A 20,042-nucleotide genomic window follows, 5' to 3' on the forward strand; every position below is an offset into this window, starting at 1 on the left:
GCTGCTTTTATAAATGGCATAACATAGAGTCATGTAAAAATATAACAGAGAGCATATTACAGACTGCAGTTTAATTCTGGTGTTTATAGAATGTGCTAAAGTTAGAGCGCTGAGCAGTTCTCTTGTAAAACATGATAGTATACTAGGGCCTCCTCCCTATTGGCCAGTAGTATTACTTGGTACTTTTTTTAAGGATATACATTTCATTTGGGATCAGCAAAGTTTTCCATCATTAAGTTTTATTTGAACATATATATAATTCTTGGCTTACTGGTAATTCTCAGTTTGTTCAGAGAAAACAGTTTTAGCTGTTGAAGCAATAATTTATCAATTAATATATGGATTAGGTACAGTGTGGTCTTGGATGCAGAGATATATTTAAAAGCCAACATACATCTTTTCCTTTCATGAACACATATTTTGCCCTACTGATTTCTGCCTACCTTCCTTTCCCACCATCTGTCCACAGCTACAGTGTATGTCATTATATTTGCACAGGCTAGTGGAGAACACAGGTGAGTGAAAGGAATTCACAGACGAGTGGAGAACACAGATGAGTAAACAGGCAATGACAGTAAAAAGAAGCCACCAGCTGCCTAGAGGAAGGTGAGCAAATTTTTCAGAAAAGATAACATTTGAGTTTGAAGATGGTAGTAAGGAGGGGTGAGAGCATAACCTTTCAATAAGAGAAGAATGATGGCTCTAGAAGATTTCGGGAGACCATTGCTCTCTGTGTAACAATGAGGGAGAAAAACACATAATTTAAAATCTTGTATTTTTTTTTTAAATCTTGTATTTTTAAAAACTCATTGGAGAACTGTGTCACAAAGAAATTAAATGAACCAAGTTCAAGAGGAAGATGACCCTTCTTAGGTGCACCTAGGCACAAAGAGATTGGTGGCTGCTTGTATCCCTGAGAGCATTAACTGAGCCTGGAGGCATAGGCATGCAAAGGAGCAAGCCTACTATAGACAAGGGATCTTTTATGGCCCTAGGAGAAACCAGCTGAACTTTATCAGCCACATGTGAGCTGACATGACAGATGGGAGGATAGGATCCTCAAACACAGAGCTAGTTCACCCAAGAAGCCAAATCTCATCAGGACTTTTGCTGAGTAAGCAGTGGTGAAGAAAGTTGGGACTGAGCTAGAGAGAGAAATATCTTAAAGTCTTACAGTACTTAGATCCCAAAGCCTTGCTAGAGGCAGAGAGAGACCTGATTCCATCCTCAATACATTTGAAACCAGAAGTGAACTGGAACTAAATAAAGGAGCAACTCAGCTCCAACCCAGATGAACTCCTCTAATTATATATTGAAGAGCTCTATTCTTCACTCTAGCTGTTTGATGAGAAAGTGAAGTACGTTCACTGGGGGAAAATATCTATTTCAATATCTATTGTTCTTTTATATATTATGTCTGATGAAAATAGAAGTATTGAGAGACATTAAGAAAGGAAAGTGAGGTTCATAGTCAAGAGAAAAAATAGTTGATATAAGCAAACTTGCAGATGTTTGAATTAGGGACAAGAACTTTTGAAACTGTTTAAGAATGTAGAGGAAAAGATGGTCAATTGGTAAGAAGGTGGAGAATATCAGCAGAGAAATGGAATTCTAAAAAAGAACCTAATGAAAATTCTAGAACTAAAAAATGTACCACTAAAAATAATACAAAGAAGTATAGCTAAAAAGCCAATAAAGTAGATAAACTGGTATACTAAGCATGACATAGCAAAGTTCTGTGAGAATGTTTGGAGGTAGTAGATGCAGATTAGGTAAGAAAATGGTAGCTTGGATATTAGGTTATGATGGGCCTGTTTTATCATGGTAAGGAGTTTGTACCCTTTCTTGCAACCAGTGATGAGCCCCTGAAACTTTTTAGGTAGAGGATGGATATCATGCTATTTAAAAAATTAACCAGTAAGACATTATAACTCCTACCGTAATTTATGTCTTACTGTAAGAGATGTTATCCTGAACTAAGGTTTGAGGAGAAGGAAGGAACTTGACATAAATTTGAGAGATATTTTGGGGATAGAATGGATAGGGCTAGGTGACTTAAGCAATATTGGTAGTAAGAGGTAGAGGAAATCTAGAGTACCTGCTTTTAGAAACTGTTGGATGTCAGTGTTATGTGAGAAAGGGAGGATAGATGTAGTATCAGACTCAAGAAGAAAGATTATGAGTTTAGGTCTGTGTGTGGTGATTTGAGGTATCTTTGGGATATCCAGGTAATAATTTTGAATAAGCATCTGTATATAACTTGAGTGTTACAGGTCTAAGATATATATCTTAATTATAAGATGCACGTTTTGACATCTCTGAAAACAGGTTGTGGCTTATAATAAATGGCTTCCTCAAATCCTTTTTGGACAAGCAGTTTTGCATTGTTTGTAATTTGTGTGTTGATTTCAGGAATGAACAATTTTGTATTTTCTTTCTGAAGCAACAAATGCTTTATGAGACCTAAAAAGGGGAAATAGCCACAAGTGAAAAAAGCTGTGTTAAATGCAAAGCGTTGGCATTTCACATGCCAAGCATTGAAATTGAAGACACCAGAGGAAATTGCCTTATCCATGGGGCTAGTTAAAAGTAATATCGAAGCATGAAAGTCTGGTGTGACTAGTTCTGTGTTGCATGGGACTGTTGTTAAGGCATTGTAGCATACTTTAATTGGCCTGTTTTATCTTCTTTAGAGTTTCATAACCGTATGGTGTTTCTTACAGTTTTGATGAAAAGAATCATTGGCATATGAAAGGCAGTTGAAGCTGTTGGAGTGGAGGAAAAATCTAGGGAGAACGTAGCGTGAGATGAGCAGAAGGCATAAGAGGTTTCAGAATAGGGTGTGATGTGAATTCTTTTGTGAGTGTGACCTCTGTTTAGCAATGGAGGCAGAGTGCATACTTGTTCTGCGTGCATTCCTTGATCTGTCAGCTTTACCTCAGAACTTAACAGTAGCTTTTTTACTTCCCTAAGGCAGAGAATACCAGCACCACGGTGTTACTAGTGAGGAATACTGTGGTGTTCCTAGGACTTTTGTTCTTTGGTGGAAGTGACATGTACATTTAGGCCGAGAAAATACCCTACATAAAAATGGAGGGAGGCCAAAAAAAAAAAAACACTTTAAATTGTTAGTACAGTCATCCCTCAGTATCCGATTGGTTCCAGGGCCCCCTGCGAATACCAAAATTCTCAGATGTTCAAGTCCTTTATATAAAATGGTGTAGTAGTTGCATATAACCTACATGCATCCTCCGATATATTTTAAATCATCTCTAAATTACTTATAATACCTAATACATTGTAAATGCTATGTAAATTGTTGCCATTGCATGCAGCAAATTCAAGTTTTGCTTTTTGGAACTTTTTGGATTTTTTTTTCCCAACTATTTTGGATCTGTGGTTGGTTGAATCTGCTGATGCAGAACCCACTGATATGGAAGGCTGACTGTGATATGCTAATGAAGCACCTAATCAAGAGAAAAAAAGCAGAAAAACATGAGGTGTGAGCAAAGTAGAAATACAGCTTTTCCTTTGGTCCTATTCCACAAAGATCTTTTTTTCCCTAACCTTGTTTTCTTTGTTTTTTTCTTTTATAGTAAATTCCCTTTCAAAAATTATAAAAATACAATGTGTGCTTCTTTAACTACAGAAACAATTTAAACAAAGTTTCTACTTACTACCTTATTTATTTTATTTTCTTTCTTCAGTGCATTCATTCATTTGTTCAAAAATTTTTAGTTAATTGCCCACAGCTTATTAGTCATTGTTTGCAGTGCTGGGGATTTAATGGCAAACATGGTAGACAGTTACTTGCTCTCATGCTCCTTGTATTCTAAAAGAAGAGGCAGACACAAGTTTTTTCAAATATTGATCATTTCTAGGAAGAAATAAAACGTGATTTAACTTTGGGAGCAACAGCCTTTGATAGGGCATTCAGGAATGGATTCTCTAAAGAGGTGTTACTTAGATTGAGACTGAAGGTTGATAAAGGAGTTAGCTGTGCAAAGGGTAGGGGATAGAACGCGTGCAAAAGCCCTCAGGTGGAAAGAAATCTGATGCGCTGGAATAACAGAAGGAAGGACATTGAGAGGAAAGAAGATAGCCATAGTGAAGGTTATATAGGACCCTGTAAGCTTTATCCCTCTTTATTCTTAACTCTTTTCTGCAGTTATTACCCAATGTTACTAAGAATCATTTAAAACATTGAGTTCCAAGCTATTGGTAGGATTTCCCCAACATGATATCTCTTACATTTTAAAAATCTTTATTTAACAGTTATATTGTAAATGCCAGCTACATTGCCATCTTCTGTTTACATTCAGGTCTTAAGATTCTTTGATCACCAAGTTTATTTTCTTCTCTTATTGTGAAATCTCTTGTTTTGATATAATTGTCACTTGGTTAGTGTTCATCCTCCACTGTTTTCATCATATATACTTTGGTTGATATACTTTCAAATCCTTGCAGGTCCCAAACTGTCTACATTTTGCCCATATACATATCATATCTTGATGTAAGTTTCTTAATTACACCTAAGTAGTTTGAGGTTGTCTTCTACTGTTATAGATAAAAAATTTGATGCTAGTCTTTCCTCATAAGGAACTTATGCTTTCTGAAGGTTTGGAAAACCTTTCCGTTCTCCTTAAAATTTAGGACTTCCAGTGGATTGTGGTGTCTTTTTTTTTTTTTTTTAATTCCTACTTGTAATGCTCTAAGCTCTTGAAACCTGCACTCAAGCCTTTAACTCAAGAAGATTTTCTTCTATTATTTATTTAATTATATCTGCATTTGTTTCTTTTTCTCTTCCTGGAACTCCTGATTTTATGCTAGGCTTCTAAGTCTTATATTTCCCTCTTGATTGTCATTTCTTTGTGTTTTTGCCATTTCTTATGAGCAGTAGGTCAAAGGTTGACCTTTGCAGCAACTTTCAGGTTTTTTGATTCCAATTCACAGTAAGAAATACATTTTACATAGCAACCCAGTTTATACAAATCTAATCAAAACAAAAATTCTTAATGCAATATATACACTTACTATGTGTGATGCATTCTATTTTTGTTCTCGTTTAGTCTATTTGTATTTTAGTTTTTCTTGTTTGTTTGTTTTTAATGCTAGTTGCTGTATACTGAATCAGTGATTCTTAACCAAGGGCAATTTCCTACCCCCACCAGGAGGCATTTGACATTTTCTGGAGACATTTTTGATTGTCACAACTGGATTGGGTGCTGATTGCATCTAGTAGGTAGAGGCCCAGGGATGCAGCTACACATCTTGAAATGCACCAGTCAGCCCCCACAGTAAATGTTTGAGAAACCATGCACTAAATTGTTTGTTTGACTTTTCAGTGCTTTGTATCTCAACCCTGCGGTACATTCATTAGAATCATGTGAGGAGATTGATTTAATAAGTCGGGATTAGCTGGTGACTGGTAGTTTTAAAAGTTGCTCAGTGTTTGAAAAAACACAGACTTAACGGTTTATGGCCTTGAGAAAGCATCCAGTAGTAATTTCATGTTTTTTTCCCCAACAAAAGCTAATTATTAACCTGATATTTAAGCAATATAATTTTTATACATTTATTCAACGTTTTTTCTTTTTCTTTTTTTATTGAAATATAGTTGATTTACAATATTAGTTTCAGGTGTACAATGTAGTGATCCAATATTTTTATAGATTATGCTCCATTTAAAGTTATTAAAATATACTGGTTATATTCCTTGTGCTGTACAATATATTCTTGTAGTTTCTTTTATACAAAGCAGTTTGTACCTCTTAGTCCTCTACTCCTATCTTGCCCCTCCCCCTTCCCTCACTCCACTAGTAACCAATATTTTGTTCTCTACATCTGTGAATCTGTTTTATTTTTTCCATTCATTTGTTGTTGTTTTTAGATTCAACATATAAGTGAAATCATACAGTATTTGTCTTTCTCTGTCTGATTTATTTCATTAAGCATAGTACCCTCTAGGTCCATACATGTTGTTGCAAATGGTAGAATTTCATTATTTTTTTCATGGCTGAGTAGCATTCCATTCTATATGTACACCACATCTTTTTTATCCATTCATCTGTGGTTGGACACTTAGGTTGTTTCTATATCTTGGCAACTTAGGTTGTTTCCATATCTTGGCAATTATAAATAATGCTGCTATGAACGTTGGGGTGCATGTATCTTTAAGAATTAATGTTTCTGTTTTCTTCAGATACATACCCAGGAGTGGAATCGCGGGATCATGTGGTGGTTCTATTTTTAGTTTTTTGAGGAACCTCTATTCTGTTTTCCATAGTGACTGCACCAATTTACATTTCTACCAACAGTGTGTCAGGGTTTGCTTTTCCCCACATCCTTACCAGTTTATTTGTAGTCATATGATAGCCATTCTGACATGTGTGAGTTGATAACTCATTGTGGTTTGATTTGCATTTCTCTAATGATCAAGCACTGTTGAGCATCTTTTCACATGCCTGCTAGCCACCTGTATATCTTCTTTGGAAAAATGTCTATTCAGTTCTTCTGCCCACTTTTTAATCAGGTGTGTTGTTTTTTGACATTGAGTTGTTTGAGTTGTTTGAGTTGTTTATATATTTTTTATGTTAACTCCTTATTGGTCATATTATTTGCAAATATTTTCTCCCACTCAGTAGGTTGTCTTTTTGTTTTGTTAATTGTTTCCTTTGCCATGCAAAAGCTTTTAAGTGTATTTAGGCCTCATTTGTTTATTTTTGCTTTTGTTTCCTTTGCCTTAGGAGACACATTCAAAAAAATATTGCTCTGATTTATGTCTGAATGTTATGCCTGTGATTTCTTCTAGATGTTCTAGTCTTATATTTAGATACTTAATCCATTTTGAGGTTATTTTTGTAAGTGGTGTGAGAAAATGTTCTAATTTCATTTTACATGTAGCTGTACAGTTTTCCCAGTACCACTTATTGAAGAGACCATTTTTTCTCCATTGTATATTCTTGCCTTCTTTGTCATTAATTGACCATAAGTGACTGAGTTTATTTCTGGGCTCTCTATTCTGTTTCACTGATCTATGTGTCTATTTTTGTGCCAGTACCATACTATTTTGATTACTGAAGCTTTGTAGTGTAGTCTGAAGTCAGTCTGATACCTCCAGCTTTGTTCTTTTTTCTCAAGATTGCTTTGGCTCTTCAGGATCTTTAGTGGTTCCATATAAATTTTAGAATTATTTGTTGTAATTCTGTGAAAATGTCAAGGGGTATTTTGATGGGGATTGCATTAAATGTGTAGATTGCTTTGGGTAGGATGTACATTACAATATTAATTCTTCCAATCCATGAACACGGGATATCTTTCCATATCTTTGTATCATCTTTAATTTCCTTCATCAGTGTTTTATAGTTTTCAGAATATAGATCTTTCACCTCCTTGGTTAAGTTTATTCCTAGGTATTTTTGATGCAATTTTAAATAAGATTGTTTTCTTCTTTTCTTTCTCTGATAGTTAATTATTAGTTATTTCATTATTACCATCAGGTTTCTGTATATTAATCTTGTATCCTTCAACTTTACTAAATTCATTTATTAGTACTAGTAGTTATTTGAGGGGAGACTTCAGGGTTTTCAATGTGTAATATCAAGTCATCTACAAAAAGTGAGTTTTACTTCTTCCTTTCCAATTTGGATTATTTTTACTTCTTTTTCTTGTCTGATTGCTGTGGTTAGCACTTCCAATACTATGTTAAATGGAAATGGCAAGAGTGGGCATCCTTGTGTTGCTCTGTTGAGCATGATATTAACTGCATTTGTCATCAATGGTCTTTATTATGTTAAGATACATTCCCTCTATACCAACTTTGATGAGAGTTTTTATCATGAATGGTTGTTCAATTTTATCAGATGCTTTTTCTGTGTCTATTGAGATGATCATGCGATTTTTATCCTTTTTGTTAATATAGTGTATCAGATTGATTGATTTACAGATGTCAGACCATCCTTGCATCCCTGGAATAAATCCCACTTCATCATGGTGTATGATCCTTTTCTATATATTGTTGAATTTGGTTTGCTAATCTTTTGTTGAGGATTTTTGCATCTATGCTCATCAGAGATATTGGCCCGTAATTTTATTTTTGTAGTGTCTTTGGTTTTGGTATCTGGTTAATGGAGGCCTTCTAGGATGAATTTGGGAGCATTCCTTCCTCTTCAATTTTTTGGAATAGTTTGAGAGGATAGGTATTATTTCTGCTTTATATGTTTGGTAGAATTCCCATGTGAGCTTCTCTGGTCCTGGGCTTTTGTTTACTGGGAGTTTTTTATTATAAAATCAGTTTCACTGCTAGTGATCAGTTTGTTCAGATTGTCTATTTTTTCCTGCTTCAGTCTTGGAACATTATATTTCTAGAAATTTATCCATTTCTTGTAGGTTGTCCAATTTGTGGGCATATGACAGTTTATAGTATTTTCTTAAGATTTTTCCGTATCTTTGTGATATTGGTTGTTATTTCTCTTCTTTCATTTTCTTGTTTATTTGGGTTCTCTTTTTCTTCATGAACCTGGTTAAAGGCTTATCTATTTTGTTTATATTTTTAAAAAACCAGCTCTTGATTTCATTGATCTTTTTTATTGTTTTCTTGGACTCTTTATTTCCTCTCTGATCATTATTATTTCATTCCTTATGCTGATTTGGGCTGTGCTTGTTCTTTTTTTCCTAATTCCTTCAGATGGTAGTTTAGGTTGTTTATTTGAGATTTTTCTTATTTCTTGAGGTAGGCCTGGATTGCTATAAACTTCTGTCTGAGAACTGCTTTTGCTGCATGTGATAGATTTTGTAAAGGTGTGGTTTTTTTTTCATTTGTCTCAAGGTATTTTCTAATTTCCTTTTTAGTTTCTTCATTGACCCATCAGTTTTTTAGTAGCATGTGGTTTAGTCTCCACGTGTTTGTGTTTTTCCCACTTTTCTTTCTGTAATTGATTTCTAGTTTCATACTGTTGTGGTCAGAGAAAATGCTTAGTGTAATTTCTGTTCTCAAATTTTTTAAATTTATTTTTATTTAAAAAAATTTTTTTTTGCTGTACGCGGGCCTCTCACTGTTGTGGCCTCTCCCATTGCGGAGCACAGGCTCCGGATGCGCAGGCCCAGCGGCCATGGCTCACGGGCCCAGCCGCTCCGTGGCATGGGGGATCCTCCCAGACCAGGGCATGAACCTGCACCCCCTGCATCGGCAGGCGGACTCTCAACCACTGTGCCACCAGGGAAGCCCTGTTCTCTTAAATTTTTGATAATTGTTTTGTGGTCTAGCCTGTGATCTCTAGCATGGAGAACATTCTGTGTGCACTTGAAAAGAATGTGTATTCTGCTGTTTTGGATGGAATGTCCTGTAGGTATCTATTAAGTCCAGCTGGTCTAATGTGTTATTTAAAACTACTATTTCCTTATTGATTTTTTTTTTTCTGGATGATCTGTCCATTGGTGTAAGTGGGGTGTTAAAGTCCCCTACTATTATTATATCATTGTCAATTTCTCCCTTTATATATGTTAATATTTGCTTTATATATTTAGGTGTTCCTCTGTTAGGTGCATATATATTAATGAGTGTTAAACTCTCATTTTGTATTGATCCCTTTATTATTATATAATTCTCTTCTTTGTCTTTTGTTACAGATTTTGTCTTAAAGTGTTTTTTGTTCGATATCAGTATTATTTGCCCCAGCTTTCTTGTTATTATTTGCATGAAATATCCTTTTCCATCCCCTCACTTTCAGTTTATGTGTGTCTTTAGCTCTAAAGTGAGTCTCTTGTAAGCAGCATATAGTCAGGTCTTGTTTTTTAATCCAATCAGCCATCCTATGGCTTTTTTTCTCTCTCTCTTTTTTTTTTTTTTGGCCATGCCCCACAGCTTGTAGAATCTTAGTTCCCCTACCATGGATCAAACCTGGGCCCTCAGCAGTGAAAGCCCAGAATCCTAACCACCAGGCTACCAGGGAATTCCCAGCTACCCCATGTCTTTTTTTTTTTTTTTTTTAAATAAATTTATTTATTTATTTTTGGCTGCGTTGGGTCTTCATCGCTACGCACGGGCTTTCTCTAGTTGCGGCGAGCGGGAACTACTGTTTGTTGCAGTGCGTGGGCTGCTCTTTGTGGTGGCCTCTCGTTGCAGAGCATGGGCTCTAGGCACATGGGCTTCAGTAGTTGCAACACGCGGGCTCAGCAGTTGTGGCACACGGGCTTAGTTGCTCCATGGCATGTGGGATCTTCCTGGACCAGGGCTCGAACCCGTGTCCCCTGAATTGGCAGGCGGATTCTTAACCACTGCACTACCAGGGAAGACCCTACCCTGTGTCTTTTGCTTGGAGCATTTAGTTCATTGACATTTAAAGTAATAATATTGATAGGTACGTACTTATTGCGATTTTGTTACTTATCGTCTGGTTGTTTCTGTATATTTTCTCAGTCTTCTTCTTTTAGGTTCTTTCCTTATGATTTGATGATTTTCTTTAGTGGTATGCTTGTCTTCCTTTCTCTAGTTTTTGTGAATTGAATTTTTTTTTTTTTTTTTTTGGCTGCGCATGCCGCTTGCAGGATCTGTTCCCTGGCCAGCGATTGAACCTGGGTCATGGCAGTGAAAGCCTGGAATCCTAACTACTAAGCCACCAGGGTACTCCCTCTATTGTAGTTTTTGATTTATGGTTACCGTAGGGTTCATATATGTTGACCTATAACTGTATCTACTTGTTTAAAACTGGTAGTCCTTTAAGTTCAAACACATTATAAAAGATCTACATTTTTTTCCTCCCTTCTCCCACATTTTGTGTTTTTGATGTCATATTTTACATGTTCATTTTTATCCATTAACTGTATTGTAGTTATAGTTAATTTTACAATTTTTTGTCTTTTAATCTTCATAGTAGCATGCATATTTAAGTGGTTGATGGACAGCCTTTACTATATATTGGTTTTTGCTTTTTTTTTTGGCTGTGCTATGCAGCTTGTAGGATCTGAGTTCTCCGACCAGGGGTTGAACCCAGGCCCGACCAGGAGTTGAACCAGGGCCCTCGGCAGTGAAAGCTTCGAGTCCTAACCACTGGACTGCTAGGGAGTTCCCTATATTTGTTTTTAATAGTGGGATTTTACTTTCCAACAGATTATTACTTCTTGTTGTAGCGTTTTCTTTTTCTTAGAGAAGACCTTTTAACATATCTTTTAAAGTCATTTTATTATTGATGAACTCTTAGTTTTTGCTTGTCTGAGAAGTTCTTTATCTCTCCTTCAATTCTAAATGGTAATCTTGCTGGGTAGTATACCCTAGGTTGTAGGTTTTTTCCTTTCAGCACTTTATGTGTATCATGCCACTCCCTGATGGCTTGCAAAGATTCTGCAGAAGAATCAAATGATAGCCTTATGAGGGTTCCCTTATATATGACTCTTTGTGGGGGGGGGGTTTGTTGCCTTTAGAATTCTCCCTTTATCTTTAATCTTTCTATTTTAATTATGATATGTCTTGATGTGGGTCTGTTTAGGTTCATTTTGTTTGGGACCCTCTATGCTTCCTGTATTTGGATATCTCTTTCCTTCTTCAGGTTTGGGAAGGTTTCAGCCATAATTTCATCAAATATGTTTTCGACCCCTTTTCTCTCTGTCTTCTCCTTGGACCCCTACAAAGCAAATGTTAGTATGCTTGATGTTATCCCAGAGGTCCCTTAAACTCTTCTCATTTTTTAAAATTTGTTTTTCTTTTCATTGTCCTGATTGGGTGATTTCCATTATTCATCTTCCAGATCACTTATGCATTCTTCCTGTATCACCAAGTCTACTCTTAATTCTTTCCACTGTTTTTTGTTTTTTGTTTCAGTTATTGTATTCAGTTCTGACTGGTTCTTTTTTGTTTCTTTTTAGTTCCTTGTTAAAGTTCTCACTTTGTTCATCTGTTCTTTTCCCTAGTTCAGTTAGCATTCTTATTACTAATGCTTTGAACTCTATCTAGTAAATTATTTACCTGTGTCATTAGTTGTTTTTTTCATGGGTTTTCTCTTGTTCTTTCATTTGAAACGAATTCCTCTGTCTTCTTATTTTGCTTAACTTTTTCTGTCACTATGGAATTTGGTGAAACAGTTACTTATCTTGGTCTTGTAGTGGCATCCTTGTCTGGGAGCATCCCTATACTGTCTGTGTGTGCCAGGTGCCTTTGGTGGGAGAGCTGGATTTTATATGAGCATGAGTTACATCTTCCCCTATGGAGTAGTGGCAGCTTTCACCTTGGTTGGGGAGTAGGGCTAGAGATAGATGGGCTAGAACCAGAGTCACGTGTGAGCTGGGGCTTCTCCTCTGCTCAGTGGCCAATACCACCCTATTGGGGATGGGATCAGGTCCCATGTTGCTGGAATAGAAGGTCTGAGGGTCAGGTCTGAGCTGGCTCTCTTCCCTCTAAGTGTGTGCTCTCCCCTCCCAGCATCGGCACACTTGCCCTCAAGGGGAGCTGGAGCAAGAGAGGCTGGTGTGGGTGCTTCGCATGGGTCGGGGTGCAGGCTGTGGTGGTCCTGGCACCAGTTAGAATTCCATACTACTCTTGATCTACTCTCTCCAGGAGCACTAACAGTGGCTGACTTCAACCCTGCTCAGATGCTGCATCGGGCCTGAACTGGCTTCACCCTCTGCAATTGTGCATTCTTTTCAGCCAGGACAGCCCTTGCCCTAATGTGGAGCTATGCTGCAGAGCAAGAGGGACCAGGGCCGATGCTCAGTGTGGACTAGGCATGCACCATGGCTGTCCTGGCACCAGAGTTCTGGACTATTCCCAATCCACTTCCTTTGCAAGTGCCAGCAATGATTGTCCCTACCCCATTTGGATGCTGCCCCAGGTCCAAGCCAGCCCCATCCCCTACAACGGTGCACTCCCTTTGGCTGTGGCAGCCCTTGTCACAGTGTGGAGCTGTGCCACAGAATGAGCCCAAGCCAGAGTGGATGCTCAGCTTGTCTGAGGTATGTGCTGGGGTGGTAGTGGGAAACAGGCCAGAGACCTGGGCAGTTTTAATCTGCTTCCTCTGCCTTATTTCAGGAGTAAGCGAGCATGTGCGTGCTCTTCATGAGTGGAGTCTAGGTTTCTTATAGCCCCACTGTCAATCCTGCTGGTTTTCAAACCACCTGAAGGGACTCCTCTTCCTGGTGTTGGACCCCAGGGATGGGGTACCCAGTAAGTGGTTCAAACCGCTCACTCCTCAGGGAGGATCTCTGAGCCTGTGTACTCCCTCCACATCTGTGCCCCCTCCAAGAAGAGGAGGGGGATTACACAGACTTGCTTCTCTTCCCCTCCTGCTTGATTTCGTATGCATCTTTCTTACACCTTTGGTTGTATAAGAGTCTTAATGCCAGTCTCCAGTTTGTTTTCAGTAAGAATTGCTCTACAAGTAGATGTATTTATGATGTGTTAGAGAGGGGAAGTGAGCTCTGTATCCTCTTTCTCTGCTATCTTGATCCCACCCCTCAACTTTTTAGTTAAATAAGTTCAAAGTTAAAAAATCCTTTCGTTAGATTATCCTGTGTTTTGCGTATTTGTTGTTGTTCAGGAGATGAGGTAAATTAAACCAGGCAATTAGATATTATTTCAGATAAGAATTTTTTTTTATTTGAAGTATAGTTGATTTACAATGTTGTCTTAGTGTCTGGTGTACGACAAAGTGATTCAGTTTTACATATATATATTATTTTTCATATTTTTTCCATTATAGGTTATTATAAGATATTGAATATAGTTCCCTGTGCTGTACAGTAGGACCTTGTTGTTTACGTGTTTTATATATAGTAGTTTGTATCTGCTAATTCCAAACTCCTAGTTTATCCCTCCCTCCTGCCCTTTCTCCTTTGGTAACCATAAATTTGTTTTCTATGTCTGTGAGTCTGTGATTCTGTTTTGTAGATAAGTTCATTTATATCATATTTTAAATTCCACGTATAAGTGATACCATACGGTATTTGACTTTCTCTGTCTGACTTTTTTCACTTAGTGTGATAATCTCTAGGTCTGTCCATGTTGCTGCAAATGGCATTATTTCTATTTTATGGCTGAGTAATAGTCTGCTGTATACATATACCACATCTTCTTTATCCATTCATGTGTCAGTGGACATTTAGAGTGCTTCCATGTCTTGGCTATTGTCAGTAGTGCTGCTGTGAACATTGAGGTGCATGTTTCTTTCTGAATTAGAATTTTCTTCAGCTATATGTCCAGGAGTGGGATTGCCGGATCATATGGTAACTTTTTTTTAGGGTACCTCCATACTGTTTTCCATAGTGGCTGTACCAGTTTACATTCCCACCAACAGTGTAAGAGGGTTCTTTTTTCTCCATACCTTCTCCAGTATTTATTATTTGTAGACTTTTTAATGATGGCCATTCTGACCAGTATGAGGTGATAACCTCATTGTAGCTTTGATTTACATTTCTCTGATAATTAGCGATGTTGAGCATCAGATAAGAATTTTTAATTGAATAATTAAGGTTATCACATATGCTGTTAGCCTTATACCACCTATGTATTTCAAAGTGCAGAATAAGCATCATCACCAGGTAGTTTGAATATCAGCAGATTTCTTAAGATACTGTACATTCTAGTAAGCCCATGTTTCTCTGCAGTGGTAGAAATAAGATTATTCTTGTTTAGATCACATAGAAGGGATCATACTTAGCAGGTCAGACCTGTTAAAATAGGAGAGCCTAGCAAGGGATCAGAATAGCTTGCAAGGTTGAGCCTTCTTTGTGTTCCCAGAGTTTGAAGAGGGCTGGCCTTCAGTGATAAAAGGGATTAATTACTGATTGTAGGTGGATTTGAAGATGTGTGAAGTTCCTTCCACATCTAAATATGCTTTCCTCTTATCTGCCAACAGGTACAACTGTAACTGCTTTACGATTGTTTAAGAATCTACCTGTAAGAAAGCAATTTTACTCAACTGCTAAAAAATGTAAAGAGGAAATAAAAAAGGTCCAAGATCTCCTCATAAACTATGGTATACTTAAACCTGACGTAAGGATTGTTTTTGTACATAACAAGGTAAGCATTACTGTACTTTCTACAGGACTTTTTTGGTATATGATATAATAAAGGGACAATGTATTTTATCTAAATCAGATATGTAAAGAGTCTTCTTTCAAAATTTGTCCACATTTGTTTAGCTTTTTCTTTATTGTTTAAAGAGCATCTTTACTTTGTTACCTTGTATCTATATGAAATCTGATTGAACCTTTTATTTCTTAATTTCTAAGATAGGTGATTCTACCAAGAGACTTTTCCATCCAAGAAATGTTTGCTTCCTAAATATGACGATGAGTAAGACTTGTTCTTTTCCTTTAAAGAATTCACAATTTAGTAACATTTTCCACCTTCTATTCTAAACTGTTTCTTCTTTGGAAGAGTTTTTTGTTAAGTTTTTAAAGGAAACTACCTCATTTCCATTTTTCAAAGCAGGGCTGATAAGGAATTCCTCCTGTTGCTTGATGAATCTTAGGGGAAAGAAAGGTTTACATATCTTCTGATTGTTATGTTTTTCATAAAATTCCACACATGCACTTCAAAATATTTAATGTAAGGTGAGTAGAACCAACCACACAGCAGAAGTTTGGAAACCTGATGGGGAGTAGAGAGTTAACATTTATTAAGAGTGTACACAATGCCAGGGCCTATGCTAGGTGTGTAAAACTCCTATATCCACAGCAACAGCCAGGTGAGGTAGACATTATATCAATTTGCAGTTGTCCTCTGAACTCAGAGGTTTGATACTCTGCTCAGTGTTGCAAAGCTGGTAAATTGTTGAGATGGGTTTCAAAACTTTACCTGCCTACAGAGTATAGGTTCTTCACACTCTACTGTTTTGTCTTCCCATTTTAATACTACATTACATTTGTGTAGTTCTTTTCCAGGTTTCAGAGCACTTACAATAACCTTGTGGGTTAGACAGCCTTATCTCTATTTGTATGGGGAACTTGAAGCTCAGAATGATCTAAGGAATTGTTTTCTATTTTACAGTAAGTAATACTACTGAGGTCAGAACCCTTTTTCATCCAGTTTTCTTTCCACTCCATGTCTTTTTACTTGTTATTAAGAAGATTCCATATTAAACCAAGTTATGGTGGAATATTTATGATCAAAATCTTTGGTCATCTTAAAAAAATGAAGAAAAACATTAAGAATAGTCAGCCACCTGTTCCTGCTGGCATAGAGCTCAACCAAATGATACCTTGAGATCCCTTCCAGCTCTATCATGCTAGGATTCCTCAGGATGTTGATAGATAGAGACTCATCCTGTTAATATAAATAACCCTATGACCTCTTGATCCAAAGGACATTTAGTCATTAAAAGTTGAATTACCCAAGTTAAGAAAATATTAAGGGCAGAAGAAACAGTGAACAGGAAGGGAAAACAAATGGAAAAAGGTAAAACATGAAGACAGGAGCTACATTTTTATAAAAGAAAAGTGACTACAACCAAAGAGAAAAGTTTTAAGAGAAAACAGAAGAATATTATTGCCCTGTGTAATGGAGATGCATATTTAAAGTCAAATATATATCTTCTAAGCTTTGAATAAGTTTATATTATTATCCCAACCTGTGTAAGATCATCAGTGTAGGCATTTTCTTTTGAAACTGGAAAGTAGTATTTTTTAATACACTGTATTTTATAATTTTTGGAAGACACCGTATCTGAACTTATACTGAGCAAACACAGGTCTCTCGGTGGTCTTCAGTAATTTCAGATGCAGGTCAAATCCTGGAGAGTGTTATGCCATGCAAGTAATGTAAGATTATCAAAAGTTTTATAGTAAAATTAAGTATTAGCTATTATGACACAAGGAAATCATGGACTCAATTATATTTTCAAGCTTTTTTCTTTTAGTATAAATTATTTTTTCACTCTTCTATTTATTAATAGTGCTCTTGTGCCTCAAATGTTATATTGTTAAATGTCCTAAAATAGCATTGATACATTATCATAAATCTCTTTGAACATTGAGTCCTGCTCTGCTCTTACAAACATGCTTATGTTTGTCATTCTTTATGTGCTTTTCTGAAGAACTTTTTGGCTTTAGCTTAAAATTTAAAGATGGCAATATTGTTGTCTCTTCTTTTTTTGAAATTTTTTTCTACATTAGAAACAATCATATTGCACATAATATGAGAAGTACTATTGCTATTTTGACATCTTGGATTAGATAGTGTTCCTTCTTTTTATGAAGGTTTAACCTGCCAAGACATTCTTTGAATACTGATAATGTTGATGTTCTTGCCAGTATGGTTATGTTAGAAAGAGGTATTTTTCTTCTTTCATCACCATGTTCCTTGAAAGCATATTGAATAATGAGACAGCCAGAGAGAAATAATTTACAAGTAGATTCAGTGACTTTATTTAAAGTAGATTTTGTTTGGAGAAATGCTAGAGCCATTTCTTAGATGAGCACTACAGTCTTCAACTTTTGTTTTGTAACTGAATCCCTGTGAGGTCCTGCTACATATATTTTCATTTATAAAGTAGCTGTTTCCCCGAATTAGAAGTTTTTCTCAATGTGGTGATATCTGAAACCCACTTAGTAGTATTAGCTCTTTCATAAGTGCATGAGTAATTTTATAGACCACTAGTTTAGAACATAATGGTAAATACGTGATTTCAGATAAGGGATACTTCATACTTGTGGATTTTCGTGATTTTCCTTTGCTTAAAATATCATTTGTATTTTAAAAAATTGTTTTGAATTTAATCCTGTCTTGATAATTAGAGTCCTGCTGTTATTGCAAAAGCTGAATTGGAGGGCTTCCCTGGTGGTGCAGTGGTTGAGAGTCCACCTGCTGATGCAGGGGACACGGGTTTGTGCCATGGTCCGGGAAGATCCCACATGCCGCAGAGCACCTGGGCCCGTGAGCCATGGCCGCTGAGCCTGCGCGTCTGGAGCCTGTGCTCCGCAACGGGAGAGGCCACAACAGTGAGAGGTCCGCGTACCGCAAAAAAAAAAAAAAGCTGTATTGGATACTATTGACATAAGAAGGTCTGATCTGTCCCTTACAAAAGAGAGAGAGAAGTAATTTAAGGAATGGCTTTCTACCTATCCCGCTTACATGTGACATGAATGTTAAGGCTTATTGGGATGAATTTATTTATTTTTGAAGTCTGGAAGAATGATGACCAAGAATGAGAAGGAAGGGACACATTTATTAGATTATAAACTAAAGATAAATAAGTGGTAGCTTATAATCTGTATGCCCTACATTCATGTTATTCCCTTTGTTCATTTTATTCTACTTTGCATCTTTTAGCCTTTTACTCATGTTTTTTTGTGGGTTTTTTTTTTGCGGTACGCGGGCCTCTCACTGTTGTGGCCTCTCCCGTTGCGGAGCACAGGCTCCAGACGCGCAGGCTCAGCGGCCATGGCTCACGGGCCCAGCCGCTCCGCGGCATGTGGGATCTTCCCGGACCGGGGCACGAACCCGTGTCCCCTGCATCGGCAGGTGGACTGTCCACCACTGCGCCACCAGGGAAGCCCTTACTCATGTATTTTTGAATGTCCCAGTTTTGTTTCACCTGTGCCGTGAGGAATCAAGGAAAAGTCCTTTGCCCATAACTGGACCAGTATTAAAGGGTCACCCCTCCCCCCGCCCATCACAGCCAGTGTTGTGGAGGCAGTATAATCAAAGAGAAATTCCAGTCCAGGACTATGGTTCAAATGCCTCTTCCTTCTGAAGAATATATTCTTCCAGTACTAACCTTGAAAGTTTGGGTGGTTTGTTTTTATTTCTTTTTTAATTAGTGAAGGTGGATGTTCCTTCAGATATATTTTAAGGTTAGCTTGGGGCTCATTATCAATCATGATTGGTTGTTCATTTATTTGTTTTTATTTGCAAATTAATGATAATTTTTTTAATGGTTCTCATTTTTCTTCTTTGTTATATTAACTTCTTTTACTTTTCACCTAACTTCTGTGAAATATTATATAGAAAAGATGAGGGCCATATATAAGTCAAATTTTAGTTTAGTTGATTTCTAATTTTGATGTTTGCTCACACTGTTAAAAAAGACTTTGAAGTCTTCCCCGATCCGCCAGCAAGACTTAGTTATTATGTAGCTTTTTCCATAGCATTTTCTGTGTATTCCTATTATGTCACTTTTGCTTTGTTGGAAGTGATTTGCATTCTCTCTCCCCATCCCAACAGCCTCTTGTGGAAGGGAGGGCTGCATCTTGCTTATATCTGTATTCCTCTTAATGCTCACTTAGCATTACAAAATTTTGAGTATACAACCATAAAAAAGAATGAAATAATGCCATAGAGATTATCATACTAAGTGAAGTAAGTCAGAAAGAGTAAGGCAAATACTGCATAATGTAACTTATATGTAGAATCTAAAATATGACACAAATGAACTTATCTACGAAACAGAAACAAACTCACAGATACAGAGAACAAACTTGTAGTTGCCTAGGGAGAGGGGGTGGGGGAGGGAGAGATTGGAAGTCTGGGATTAGCAGATGCAAATTATTATGTATAGAATGGATAAGCAGCAAGGTCTTACTGTATAGCACAGGGAACTATGTTCAGTATCCTGTAGTAAACCATAATGGAAAAGAATATATATGTGTGTGTATATATATACACACACATATGTGTGTGTATATGTTATATGTTAATCCCAAACTCCTAATTTATTCCTCTTCCCCCACTTTCTCCTTTGGTAACCAAAAGTTTGTTTTCTATGTCTGTGGGGTCTATTTCTGTTCTGTATAAGGTCTGTGGGGTCTATTTCTGTTCTGTACAAATGACCTGTATAAGGTCATTTGTATCCTTTTTTTTTTTTTGGATTCCATATATAAGTGGTATTGCATGATATTTATCTATCTGGCTTACTTCACTTAATGGTACAGTAATCTCTAGGTCCATCCATGTTGCTGCAAATGCCATTATTTTATTCTTTTTTATGGCCAAGTAATATTCCATTGTATATATATACCACAAATGGGACATAATTAAAAGCTTTTGCACAACAAAGGAAACCATAAACAAAACAAAAAGACAACCTACAGAATGGGAGAAAATATTTTAAAAT

At 36.8% G+C, this 20,042-nt stretch overlaps 1 protein-coding gene across 6 annotated transcripts in view; it reads left to right on the forward strand.

Moving 5' to 3' along the window:
- The window catches only part of PMS1 (PMS1 homolog 1, mismatch repair system component), a 98,424-nt gene that overhangs the window by 21,696 nt on the left and 56,686 nt on the right, over window positions 1-20,042 (forward strand). For all 6 annotated transcript variants that reach the window (XM_065880250.1, XM_065880253.1, XM_065880251.1 and 3 more), the window contains one exon: window positions 14,844-15,007. In XM_065880250.1, coding sequence (XP_065736322.1) covers window positions 14,844-15,007 — 164 coding nt within the window. The remainder of the gene's footprint in view (window positions 1-14,843; window positions 15,008-20,042) is intronic.

This window comes from Phocoena phocoena, chromosome 7 (assembly GCF_963924675.1).
Source record: "Phocoena phocoena chromosome 7, mPhoPho1.1, whole genome shotgun sequence".
NCBI classification, from domain to species: domain Eukaryota; kingdom Metazoa; phylum Chordata; class Mammalia; order Artiodactyla; family Phocoenidae; genus Phocoena; species Phocoena phocoena.